At 47.1% G+C, this 13,053-nt stretch overlaps 1 protein-coding gene across 3 annotated transcripts in view; it reads left to right on the top strand.

Moving 5' to 3' along the window:
- The window catches only part of ASXL2 (ASXL transcriptional regulator 2), an 89,557-nt gene that overhangs the window by 47,881 nt on the left and 28,623 nt on the right, over nucleotides 1–13,053 (top strand). For 2 of the 3 annotated variants that reach the window (XM_054179809.1, XM_054179810.1), the window contains one exon: nucleotides 895–1,048. In XM_054179809.1, the coding sequence (XP_054035784.1) occupies nucleotides 895–1,048 (154 nt within the window). Of the gene's footprint in view, nucleotides 1–894; nucleotides 1,049–2,064; nucleotides 2,186–13,053 lie in introns of those variants that run through there. The other variant, XM_054179811.1, reaches the window with a different exon arrangement.

The following is a 13,053-nucleotide window of genomic DNA, read 5'->3' as shown; positions in this document are numbered from 1 at the left end:
AGCAGAGACTTTGTTGTGCTCTACAGGTCCCTGAAAGGAGGTTTGAGCCAGGTAGGGCTTGTTCTCTAAAGAACAAGTTGTACCAGGTGAGGTTTAGGTTGGACACCAGGAACAATTTCTTCCCCAAAAGGGTTGGTAAGCCCTGGAACAGGCTGCCCAGGGCAGTGGTGGAGTCCCCATCCCTGGAGGTACTTCAAGTCATGCAGGGTGCTGAGGGGTGTGGTTTAGGGGGACCTGGCAGTGCTAGAATGATGGTTGGACTTGATCTTGACATTCTCCTCCAAACAAAATGATTCCATGATTCTATGGCTATCTCAGGAGCAGTTATCACCAATTTCCAGTGTAGGTTAGAACTGGAATCCAGAAGGACAATCACTAGAGGGCAGTCTGAGTTCAGGTGTGGACAGGGTGAAACCCGCCTGCAGTTCTCCCTGCTGGCTGTTTCCCACTTAATGTCGTAGGTGAGCTGAGTGAACCCACTGCTGTGGCCTTGGGTAGTCCAGGTTTTCCACCACACAGAAAGCCCCTGGCAGGTCCCCAGGGGCTGCTGAGGGACCTGATTGGAAAAATAACATTATCTGGGCCCACGGAACGCTGAGCCATCAAGTGTTCTTCTCTCATGAAATTCACAGATTGCCTGGATTTTCTGGGGAATGGGAATGTGTGTGTGATGGAGCTGTTAAGGAAGAGTGTGTACCTGAAGGTGGTGATGAGGGTGCTGTAGAAGAGATGATGTTAGCTGGGGTTGGGTTAAGCATTTCATATGGGCCCACAGAGGCAGTGTGTGTGATGCCAGTGGGCAAGCAATTTTGATGCTTGGTAAATAGAAATGTTTTGTTAATTGGGGGAGTTTATTGTCGAATGGGTGACTGTGCCTGTTTCTTGCCTTTGCAGAAGGATGTTCCAGATGGGTTGAAGGAACTCTCTGATGGCTCTGAGGAGAGCAGCGATGCCCAGTCTGACTCTCAGAGCTCTGAGAACAGCAGCAGTAGCAGCAGTGATGGATGCAGTAAGAAAGATGGGAAGAAAAGCAGATGGAAAAGGAAAGGTAATTTTTCCTTTTCAGGGGTGATGATTTTAATGTGGTCTCTGTAGGGCTTGAAGGCTTTTATTCATCACATCTGTTGCCTTATAAAGAGGAGGCTCAGGGAAGACCTCTTGCTTTCTGTGACTCCTTGAAAGGAGGTTTGAGCCATCCTGAAAGAGGGTCTGTCACTTCTTCTTGGGAACAAGAGGATCAGCCTCTAGTTGCTCCAGGGGAGGTTTAGGTTGAACATAAGGAACAATTTCTTCTCTGAAAGTGTTGTCAAGGCCTGCCCAGGAAAAAGCTCAAAATCTGCTGTTACCTTGGCACTTGTGGACTTGATCTGATGGATCTCTTCCAATGAAAATGATACTATGGTTCTAAATGCTCCTCTTCCCCATAACTTCCACCTTTGCTACTGCTCATAGGGAGCTATGAGGCAGACTTAGCAGAGAGCAAGAGTGCTCATCTCTCTGTCTGCTGGAATGACCATGTTTCAGCTGTCAGTGTGAGGCATGAAGAGAAATAAATCACCTGTGGGAGACACAGAGCCATAGGCTGAGTTCAGTGTGACATACTGAGACATCCCAGGGAGGTTGCAGGGAGTCCTCCCTAAGTGGAATGTGCCTTTACCCTGGGGAATGGGTCACGAGCAGTAGGTACAGGACACGTTGGAACATGTCCTTGGGTGGCTCTTTTATGGTGAGTGTCAGAGTGCATCTTTAACAAGCCAACTAAATGGCTGTGCTCAGAGCTGGGAAGGCTATTTGCAGCAGGCAGAGGGACACTCCCATCACAGAATCATTAAGGTTGGAAAACACCTTTAAGATCGAGTCCAGTCGTAACCAAACTACCATGACCGCAAGTGCCACATCTGTAGGCTTCTTGAATATCTCTAGGGATGGCACCTCCACCACCTCCCTGGGCAGCCTGTTCCAATGCCTCACCACTCTCCCAGTAAAGAAGTTTTTCCTAATGAATGTCCAATCTAAACTTCCCCTGGCACAACTTAAACCCATTTCCTCTCATCCTATCACTAGTTCCTTTGTCTGGAGTTGTCTGCTGCAGTCCATCTCGGCCTCCACCTTCCTCTGTCTTGGTTCACAGTAGGATCAAGAAACAGGTGGTTAAAAATCTACTTCTATGCATCACACTGGGAAGGTAAAGCAATATTTCCAGATGTATTTAGGTCTCAGAGGTCCATATCCAAAGATGACAACATGAATTTCATGCTTCAGAGCAAAAAACCACAAATTGCTTTGCAATGATGAAATTCCCTAATAGAAAAAAAAAAAACCAAACAATTGTTCTTAACTAACTTATGGGTCTGGTACTTTCCTCTAAACCACCAGGATGAAGCTTCTGCAAGGCTGGAGTGGTAACTGTCTGCTCTGCTTGGTGTGACTCTCTAACCTGCTCCGTGCTGACTTCTCCAGACACACCACCATGTTCTGCACCCTCAGGAAGGTGCAGGATGAGGGGGTGTGTAATTACTTGTTCCTCCTTGATGTAGCTTGAGTGATGCACTGAGCATTTCTGTCACTTAGGAGTAATGAGGAGAAGGACACAGGATTTATTTGAATGCTGATTGTTAGAGCGGGGATGAAGCCTCTTTTCTTGGCAGTCCACTTTCATTGCCTTTCCATATTAAAAGGAAGAGCTTTCTTTTAACTACTAACTGGTAGAGGACAAGAGCCCAGAGTGCTGGAGCCCAATTCTGGGCTCCCCAGTTCAAGAGAGACTGGGAACTGCTGGGGAGAGTCCAGTGGAGGCTATATGAAGATGCTGAGGGGACTAAAGGGTCTCTTCTCAGTCAGTCTTGCCAAACTAAACAGCCTTAGGTCTTGCAAGCTTTTCCTTGTCAGAGAGATTCTCCAATAAAGATGCTTCTTGGCTTAATGTAGCTTTGCCTGAAAACTAATGATGCAGAACTGTTGAATGAGATCAAGTAAGGTATCATAATGGTAAATTACTGAAAAAAATTTCTTTGCATGAAACATTTAAGTTCTAAGATTTGTAAGGCCTCTTTCTTGGGTCACACACTGTCACTCAGTGATGTCTGAGAGACAGAAATTATCACTAGGTGGAACCCACACTTCTATCAGTTTCACAGAGGTGCAGCTCAGCTGTACTTGGAGCTGACCATTTGAGACACACACAGAGTTGTGCCAGGAGAAAGAGCTTTTCTTTCTTTTCAAGTGTTTCATTTACTTGATGCATCTGAAAAGATTCTTTTGGTTTCCTCCAGCAACAGCTGAAGCTTCATGATCTTTCTGTGTATAAAAAATTCACTTGGGTTTCACATTGAAGGAGCTGCCATGAAAGCAAAATGAAAGTAGGAAGTACAAACTGGTTTCAGCTCACTCCCAGCTGTGGTTCATCTCGGACTTCTCCAGTCAGCAGTGTCTGAAAGTGGGAGTGGAGCTGCACATTGCAAGAGCTCCTGGCAGTGGTGGTTCCTGGCTATGGGGTTTAAGAAGTTGTGGCTTTGCTGGCAGCTCTCCTCTTTGGTGCTTCCATGCTTTTTACATTTGTATTCTTCAAGAGAAAAAGAGTTTCCTTTGCAAAAGGAGGGTTTTGTTGGGCAGCCTGGGTTGGTGTTTTTGGGGTGGGTTGGTTGGTTGGTTGGTTTTTCAGTTGGTATGTTCTTTTAACCAGAAAAGCATTCAATTCCAATTAGAAATCATGAGCTGTGCAACATCAGCTCTGGAATGCAGCATTCCTACACAACTGCTTCCTGGCTTGTCTGTGTGCACAAGAAACATATAAAAGATTCCTTACAAAAAACATAACACTCCCCCTCCCCCCAAAAAAACCAACCCCAAACCCCACCCAAACCAAAAGGACAAACAAAAACCCAAACACAAACCTAGCCCCTGGAACTCAAGGATGGCCCCAAACTTCAGTTGAATTTCTTGCTTGGTGGCTGACAGTGTCCTCACCTGTGCAATGCTGGTGGTAGGACTGTCAGCATCCACCAAGCCCTGTGTAATTCCACCCATCCTGAGAATCAGGTAGGAAGCAGCACTGGTACAAGGTGCTGCTGCTTTGCAGGGATTGGGGAAGGGAGGATAGGTTGGGAGTTGTGATAAAAATCAGTGAAGTGAGTGCAAAGCAGGGCAGACAGCGAGCAGAGGAGCTGTGCTTGTGTTGTTTCACTTAGAGGCTTTGACTTGGAGCTCTTGGAGGCTGCACTTCAGCTTAACGTGACATAATTTTTTGCTCATATACATATGAAACAGGAAGTGTGTGCAGATAACATCAACACTGCTTCCTTATATGTGCAAAAATAAAGTGCTCTGACAGCAGCAAAACTGAGGCTTCATTTCAGAGACAGAAACCTTTGTGCATTCCCAGAGACCCACATGGGCATTAAAGGAGGCAAATCAGGAGCACAGGGGGAAAGGTTTAAGAACAAGACCCATGTGAGGAGGCCAGGAGCAGCATTGAGTGCAGAGCTTAAGCAGCAGCAGAAATGTTTGTGGAGCAGTTCTGTGCCTTTCCCCATGAAGGTAAGATGGGGTTGTCTTAGCAGGCAGCTGTAGCAGGGGTTTGCTTTTGGGAAGGATGGGGGTGATCAGCAGTACAGAATCTAGTTGGAGGCCTGTCGCTCATGGTGTTTCCTGGAGGTTAGTCTTGTTCAACACCATCAGTGTCTTGCTGAGGCTCCAGTCTGTCCCTCCATTCAAGTTTTTTGAGGCTATAAAATGGAAAGAGTGGCTGAAACACTGTCAGTCTGTGCTGTCATTCAGTGAGGCCTGAGAATAGTGGGGCCAGCAGGTGGAGGAAGGTTGTCCTCTAGAGTCCTCCATCAAGTTCTGAGGTCTGCAGTTCAAGAGACAAGAAACTACTGGATAGAGTCCAGCAGAGACTACAAAGATGATGAGGGGACTGGAGCATCTCTGTGAGGAAGAAAGGATGAAACACCTGGGGCTGTATAGCCTGGAGAAGAGCAGGTTGAGAGGGGATCTTTGCAATACAGTGAAGGAAAAATACCTGAAGTAATATGTTGTCTTCATTGCCAATGACTTGCACTTAGGAAAATGGGAATAAGAAATAAAACACTGAGATTTTGTGTTATCTTTTAGTATGGGTTTAAAAACCTTGGCTACTCTGGACACACACAGACACCAGTTCCCAGCTGTAGAGCATGATCTGCTTTTTTTGGAAGAGTTTGGTGGAGGTGGCTCTTGGCTTCCTTAAGCAGTACCCTCATCATGGCACTAACTGCAGGAAGCCCTTTACTGCCTCGTGGCCCCAACAGCTGTCTAAAAACCCCAACAACTTCAAAAAAGAATTCTATTTGGGTTATGTCATTTTGTTTCTTCCTGCTAAATATTTGGTAGAAATATCAGCTCTCCTAATTGCAGCCCATTCATGCCTCTGCTCGTGACTCATGAGGAAGCTGTTTCCCAAGTATCACATTGTGCAATTTACCAAGGAATCTGCAGACACAAAGCCAGAAATGTTCCTTTTTCCTTTATTTAGCTCAGTGTGTCTTCTACTTAGGCTAGGACATCATAGTGTCCAGCTTTTGAGGGAGCTGGAGGTTTTATAATGGGCTGTATGCTCTCCCAGGGCTTCATCTCTATCAGTCAAGAAGTTACCTTTTCAGCAGGTTTCACAGCAGGTGCTGTAGTTTTTAAGTTGCATGAGCAGCAGTCATTAGACTGTGGGCTCAGCCCTCTCCCAGCTCTGTTTGGTAGGAGATTTAGAGCCATAGAATCAATAAGGTTGGAAGAGACCTCAAAGATCATCAAATCCAACCTGTCACCCAACACCTCATGACTACTCAACCATTGCACCAAGTGCCACCTCCAATCCCCTCTTGAACACCTCCAGGGATGGTGACTCCACCACCTCCCTGGGCAGCACATTCCAATGGCCAACAACTCTCTCTGGGAAGAACTTTCTCTTCACCTCTAGCAAAAGCTTCCCCTGGTGCAGTTTTAGACTGTGTTGTCTTGTTCTGGTGCTGGTTGCCTGGGAGAAGAGACCACCCCCCTCCTGGCTACAACCTCCCTTCAGGTAGTTGTAGAGAGCAAGGTCTCCCCTGAGCCTTCTCTTCTCCAGGCTAAGCAACCCCAGCTCCCTCAGCCTCCCCTCACAGGGCTGTGCTCGAGGCCTCTCCCCAGCCTCGTTGCCCTTCTCTGGACATGTTCAAGAGTCTCAATGTCCTTCTTAAACTGAGGGGCCCAGAACTGGACACAGTCCTCAAGGTATGGCCTAACCAGTGCTGAGTACAGGGCAGAATGACTTCCCTGCTTCTGCTGGCCACACTATTCTTGATGCAGGCCAGGATGCCATTGGCCTTGGCCACCTGGGCACACTACTGACTCATGTTCAGCTGGCTGTCAATCAGCACCCCCAGGTCCCTCTCTGCCTGGCTCCTCTCCAGCCACTCTGACCCCAGCCTGTAGCACTGCATGGGGTTGCTGTGACCAAAGTGCAGCACCCAGCACTTGGACTTGTTGAATGCCATCCTGTTGGACTCTGCCCATCTGTCCAGCCTATATACCTGCATGTATTTAAACGTGTAGAAAATGACGTAGATAACAGGAGAAGTTGGGGCTATGTCAATCTCCTGAGCTTGAACAAAGCTAAGAGCAAGGCACTACAGCTGGGTTGGGGCCACTCCTGGAATCAGTTGAGGCTGAGATGAAGAGCAGAGGGAGCAGCCCTGCAGAGAAAGACTTGGAGGTGCTGGGGAGTGAAAGACTGGGCAGGAGCTGGCAGTGTGCACTCACAGCACAGAAGTCAACTGTCTTATAGGCTGCACCCAAAGCAATGTGGCCAGCAGGTTGATGGAGGGGATTCTGCCCCTCTGCTTCACTCTAGTCAGACTCTACCTGCAGTGCTGTGTCCAGTTCTGGGGTCCTCAGCTCAAGAGGATCTGTTGGAGCAGGGCCAGAAGAAATAATGATGATCTGAGAACAGGAACCTCTCTGCTGTGAGGACAAGCATGAGAGAGTTGGGGTTGTTCAGCCAGGAGAAGACAAGGCTGTAGGGAGATCTTGTGAGCGGGGGCAAATCATTTTGGCAGGGCCTGTTGTGACAGAACAAAGGGTGATGGTTTTAAACTAAAAGGGGAGATTCTGACTAAGTGGAAGGGAGAAATGTTTCTCACTGGTGGTGATGACAAACTGGCTCAGGTTGCTCAGAGAGGTGGTAGAAGCCCTATTCCTGGAACCATTCCAGGTCAGGTTGGATGAGGCTTTGACATGGTTCATCTTGGCAGTCTGACCTAGTCCTCTAGTCAGTGGCACAGAGTTTAACTTGGTTTCCCTCCAACATTTCTGATGTATGCAGTGACACAGCTCCTTAGCATAGCTCTCTGGAATTTTTTTTAAATGGTTTCTGCAAAAAATAAATAAATAAGTGAAGCAGACTTGGAAGATGTCACAGCTACCTGAATGCTACCAGACCCAACTGCTGCATACAGCATGTCCTGTTTGCTCCTTTTAGGACCTGGTCATCAGCCAGGTATTACCCTTGTAGAGCAAAACTGTATCTGACAGCAAAGACATCAGGAGGTTGTCACAGAATCCCAGCGTGGTATGGGTTAGAAGGGACTGTTGGAGGTCCTATAGTCCAACCCTGCTTTAGAAGAGGATCACACAAAGTGGGTTGCCTGGGATTGTAGTGTCCAGGTGAGTTTGGAATCTATCCAAAGAAGATGACTTTGCATCCTCTCTGAGCAGCCTGGTCCAGTGCTATGGCACTCTCAGAGCAAAGGAGTTTGTCCTTGTGTTCAGATGGAGTTCATGCCCATTGCCCTTTGTCCTGTCATTGGGTACCACTGTGAAGCATATGACCCCATCCTCTTGCCCTTTGTCATTTAGATATTGATCAGCATTGAGAAGGTCCCCTCTCCATCTGTTCTTCTGCAGCCTATACAGCTCCATATCTCTCAGCCTTTCCCTGTCACAGAGATGCTTCAGTACCCTCAGCATCTTTGTAGCCTCTGCTGCACTGACTCCTGTAGTTTCCTCTCTGTTGTGAATGGGAGAGGCCAGAACTGGATCAAGGACTGTAATGTAGTTTCACGAGGGCAGAGTAGAGGGGGAGGAGAGCCTCCTTCTACCTGCTGGACACACTCTTCTCCATGCACCCCAAAGGACCATTGGCCTTCTTGGCCTGGAGGACATATTGCTGAATGATTGTGTATTCGTCCTCCAGCACTTTCAGGTCCTTCTCTGCAGAGCTGCTTTCCAGCAGGTCAGTCCCTAACCTGTCCTAGTGCAGGGGGTTATTCATCCCCAGGTGTGGGACCCTGCCCTTGTTGAACTTCATGAGGTTTCCCTCCACTGAACTCTGTCCAAGTGTGGCTTAATGTCAGCACATCCTTATGGGGAGTCAGACACTCCCAGTTAGGTATGGTGAAGCTGTCCCAGCACTGCTGGGGGCATCAGAGAGAAGACTGCAGACTTGCCTGTACTTCTGCAAGCACATTCTCCTGGGGGCCTTTGGGAGGCAGTTTCAAGAGCTGATGCTGCCCAGCAGTCTTCTTTAAAAGACCTTTTTCATTTGCCAGACTTTATTTTGATGACTTAGTTGTCTGTCTATCTGGGGGAGTGTCTTTTAGCAGCAGGATGTCTTCAAATGCCGCTGAGAATATAGTGGAGGGATATTTATTTTTTTTAGGGTCTACTTAAAAGCCTGACTTTCCCAGTATGGCAGTGGCAGTGCCTCAGCCCAGGACTGCAAGTTCTTGCTGACAAAAGGGAGCACACAGATTTGTTGTTTTCGTGACCCTGTGCCTGCATTGCTGAGCGCCTGAGGCTCGCGGTGCAGCGGGCTGAGGGCACAGGTCACGACAAGAGGAACAGGGAGCAGAGCGCAGGGGCGGCGGGGAGGCACATTTTTAAGCGCTGATTCTTTTCCCCCCAAAACTGTGAGTATCTCAGCTTGGCTCTTTCTTTCCTTGCAGTGCAGGGTTGTGGAATCCACTGTCAAAACGCTGGAGTTTTTGTTGTTGGGGTTGGTTTTTTTTCTGCTGGTCCCACCGCGGCTGAAGGGTTCCGCTTCAGCTGCGGATGGGTCCAAGGCACGCCAGGGCCGCAGCTGACAGCATTTTGTGTTTCTCAGCTATTTTGTTTTTTAATGTACATTTGCAAATTAATGAGAATTAGTTTGGGTTGTGAGTTGGAAATGCTTGTTGACAGCTCATTCCACATGAGGACTTTGCTGTTCCTGAGCGATTGGTCCCATGTGGGGTGAATCGGGAAGCGTTAATCACAAACAACTGTGAGGAAGAGCTACAATAGCTTTGTTTCAGTCTGTCTGACAGTGGGCTCTAGAAACTGGTCTCTCAACAGCAGAGAAGAAACTGAACACATTGTAGTAGATGTAGTGCTGAGGGACGTGGTTTAGCAATCACAGAATGGTTTGGATTGGAAGGGACCTTTAGAGATCATCTATTTCCAACCCCTGCACCATGGGCAGGGACTCCTTCCACTAGTCTGGGTTGCTCAAAGCTTCATCCAACCTGGCCTTGAACATCTCCAGAGAGGTGGCATTTACTCTGCCAGTGTCTCACCACCCTTACTGTAAAGAATTTCTAATATCCAGTCTAAATTTGCCCTCCTCAAGCTTCAGTCCATTCCCTCTCACCCTATCACTACAAGTCCTTGTAAAAAGTCCCTCCCCAGCTTTCTTGTAGGCCCCCTTCAGGTGCTGGAAGGCTGATACAAGGTCTCCCCAGCATCTTCTTTCCTCCAGTCTTTAAAAGCCCCAAATCTCTTGGTCTGTCCCCATAGGGGAGATGCTTCAGCCCTCTGATCATCTTTGTTGCCCTTCTCTGGACCTACTCCAACAGTTTCATGTCCTTCTTACACTGTGGTGACCTGGCAGTGCTGGGTTAATGGTTGGGCTCCATGAAGGCCTCTTCAAACCAAACGAGTTGATTATTATATGAATTTAATCCCAGCTATGTGTCCTGCTCTTCAGTAGCAACCAGCTGGACACACTCCAGCCCTGTTTCAGTGTTGCTCCTGGAGAAGGGGCTGCTCTGCTGGGGTGCTGCTCTGCATTGTTCCTGCCCAGGGAGTTTGCAGACATGCCACTTAAGTGACAAAGTGAAAACAGAGAAGGAAGCACAGGGAAACAGCTTAAGTTCTTCTATACTGGCTATAATTTGACTTCCCATTTAGGAGAGTGATGGGTCTAGAACACAAGTCTGATGAGGGAACTGGGGTTGTTGAAGCTGGAGAAAAGGAGGCTCAGGGGAGACCTCAGTCTCTGCAACTCCCTGAAAGGAGGTTGGAGCAAGGAGAGGTTGATCTCTTCTCAAGAACAAGTGAGGAGTGCTGAGGCATGTGGTTTAGTGGAGACTTAATAGAGCTGGGTTAACTGTTGGAGTTGATGATCTTGGAGGTCTTTTCCAACCTTAATGATTTTAAGATTCTGTGATTCTATTTTAGTGAAGTACCCTAGAGCTGGTGTTAAACATGATTACTCTCTCCATCAGCTTTTCTGCCTAAAAATTATCTGGAGAATTCCTAAAGTGTCTAAATCATCTGATTCAAAGTCAGCTGTGTGGTTTCACTAATGAAGAAAAAATGCTGCTTCAGAGGGTGAAAATCAGGAAGCTTCAAGTATTGGGTAACTCATGGTTCTTCTCCAAAATATGGATCAGTTATGCTAGTGCTGTCTCAGGAGTAAGAGTGTTGGCATCACTGCTGCTGCAGTCCATGCATAACTCTTATCACCCTCATGTGCTTGTGAAACAAAAAATAATCTTCTCACAGGCCCTTGTGCTGTCCTTGGAGGCTTATTTTGAGGCCTGTGTGTCTTGGCAACAAGCCCTGGTTACGTGGATGAGACACCTCCTCAGAGGCACAGGTGAGGTGGCAGCTGGGAGAGTGATGTGCAAGGCTTCACAGGTTCTAGTTTGGGATTCTCTGTAATCAGGATATGAGAGTTTTTAAATGGTTGGATTTGTTTGTTTGTGTGTTTATTTTTATTAAAATGCCTATTGGCAGAGACAAGCTGCAGAAACAATGATCAAAGAGAGCTGAGATCTGATGAGTTGGTTATCATCAGCTCTTAGACCTGGGGAGGTGAGCAGCTGCACTGCCTCGATGCAGTCACACTGAGGTGAGACGTGATGCAGGGAAGTGGAGTTCAAAGAAACATGACCACATTTTCCCCCCTTCAAATGCCTGTGTTAGCTTCCTCTAGGGTTTGTGTTTGGCCACATCTAATCTGTTCTGTGTTTGAGTCAGCAACCTAGAAATGTGTTCTGTTACCCCAGAACAAAGTATCTGAAGCATATGGTCCTGCTTATGTTGGCCTCTGCCTGCTGTGAAGAGATGCTAAGGATCAGCGGAGCTGCTCAGAGGACTCTCTTTGCCCAGGACTGTGATCTGTGCCCTCTCTTTACTGACCCTAGGTAGATGTGGGCAGCTGTGGCGACCCTGCTATGAGGCACCACGCCTCAGTAGTCCTGGACAAACCTAGCAATACAAAGACTGACAACCTTGTGCCTGATGAGCAACTTGGATCAGCCCATGGAGGGAGCTTTGGGTGTTTATCATCAGGGGGAATGAGTGAATACTTCTATCCTGGGCCGCTGTTGTGCACGTGAATAACTCAGCTCACTCACCCTCACGGTCTTGGCTTGTTCCTGAGGGCTCTTATGCTGGGATGTTTGGATTTTAACAACAGAAAGCCACACCAGATACCGTTGATGTTGGCTCATCTGATGCCAGCTGAGGTAGTTAGCCCTTAAAGCTGTAATTTTTCAATGTGTTTATGTAAAATACTTTGTTTATTTTCTTCCTTCCAGTACAACAAATGTAAAATCCCCCACAACAATGAACAACGTTGCTTGGATCAGTACAACATCTCTAAATTCAAAACATTTTGATGATTATGATTTGGCTTCTTGAGCACCCAGGGAGTTGTGCTTTCATCTGTCTTTGTCATTGCCATGTATCCTCCAGGAAACTTGAACTTTCTGAAACTTAGCGAGAGGGCTACAAATCACTGAGCATTTATCTTTTACTGTTTGCTTTAGTTCTGTTTGGTTTATAATTAGATTCTGAGCCTGCTGGGTTGGGGACTTCTCATGCCATTTGCACACATGCTGTCTGCAGCTGGGTCTTCTAGTTTGTGGCTGGTGTTCCTAGATGTGCTGCATGCTGTGTCATGGGCCCTCCCCATGGCCGGGCTGAAACCAGAACTGCTTTTATGTCCTTTTGGTAAGGCTGGGGTTGGTTAACTGGGGGGATCCTCCATAGCTGGTAAGGCTTTATGACAGAGATGATGTCTGAAAGGTTTGTAATGCTGATGGATGTTTCTCTGACAGAAGCAAAGGTTGTGCTTAGTCCTGCATCACAAAGAGCTCCACAGTGACCTGGCCTTCTGGTGTAAAGCCATCACAAATATGCAGAGCAGGTTTTGGTGTCAGTGTCTTGAGGTTTTCATGTAGAATCCTTGACTACTGTTGGCAGCTCAGCTTGTCAGACATTTAAGCGATCTCTTCCTGACTTTAAGCTACTTAGTGAGAGCTGCTTGGTGCCAACTTTATGTCTTCACCAGAGCAGAAAGCTGTAGAGCTGGGTCTTTCCTTTTCTCTTTCCCCTTCTTTCTTGTCAGTACTTAAATGATGTCCTTTCCTAGAGTGTAGGAATTGCCCAATGTGACCACAAATGAACAGATAAATAAATTTCCTCTAAGGAAAGCTCTAAATTGAGAGAGAAAGAGGATAGATTTTAGGTGAAATCACTGATGGATGGAGTGATCAGACACAGACTTGCTGAGTACTTCAGTTTGTTTTTTCAGAGCTGCCAGTGCCAGAGACATGTCAGTCTCTCCATATGAAGGAAACAGTTGATCTTTTTTTCTGTCTATAAAACTGTAATCTGCTAGCAGGAATGTGTAATCCTCAGCAGATCACAAGCTTCAGCTTTACCCAGGGTTGGTGCAGGAGAGGGAGTGCTGGGAGGTCACAATTAGACAGTGTTTTTTTGGCTGTTGTTTCTTCCTTCGCTTTAGCAAGGAACAGTTACATGAGGAAGACCTCA

The sequence above is a fragment of the Dryobates pubescens genome, chromosome 3 (assembly GCF_014839835.1).
Source record: "Dryobates pubescens isolate bDryPub1 chromosome 3, bDryPub1.pri, whole genome shotgun sequence".
Classification (NCBI taxonomy): domain Eukaryota; kingdom Metazoa; phylum Chordata; class Aves; order Piciformes; family Picidae; genus Dryobates; species Dryobates pubescens.
Note: the sequence above shows the minus strand (reverse complement) of the source record. Positions and strands in the feature narration are given on the sequence as shown.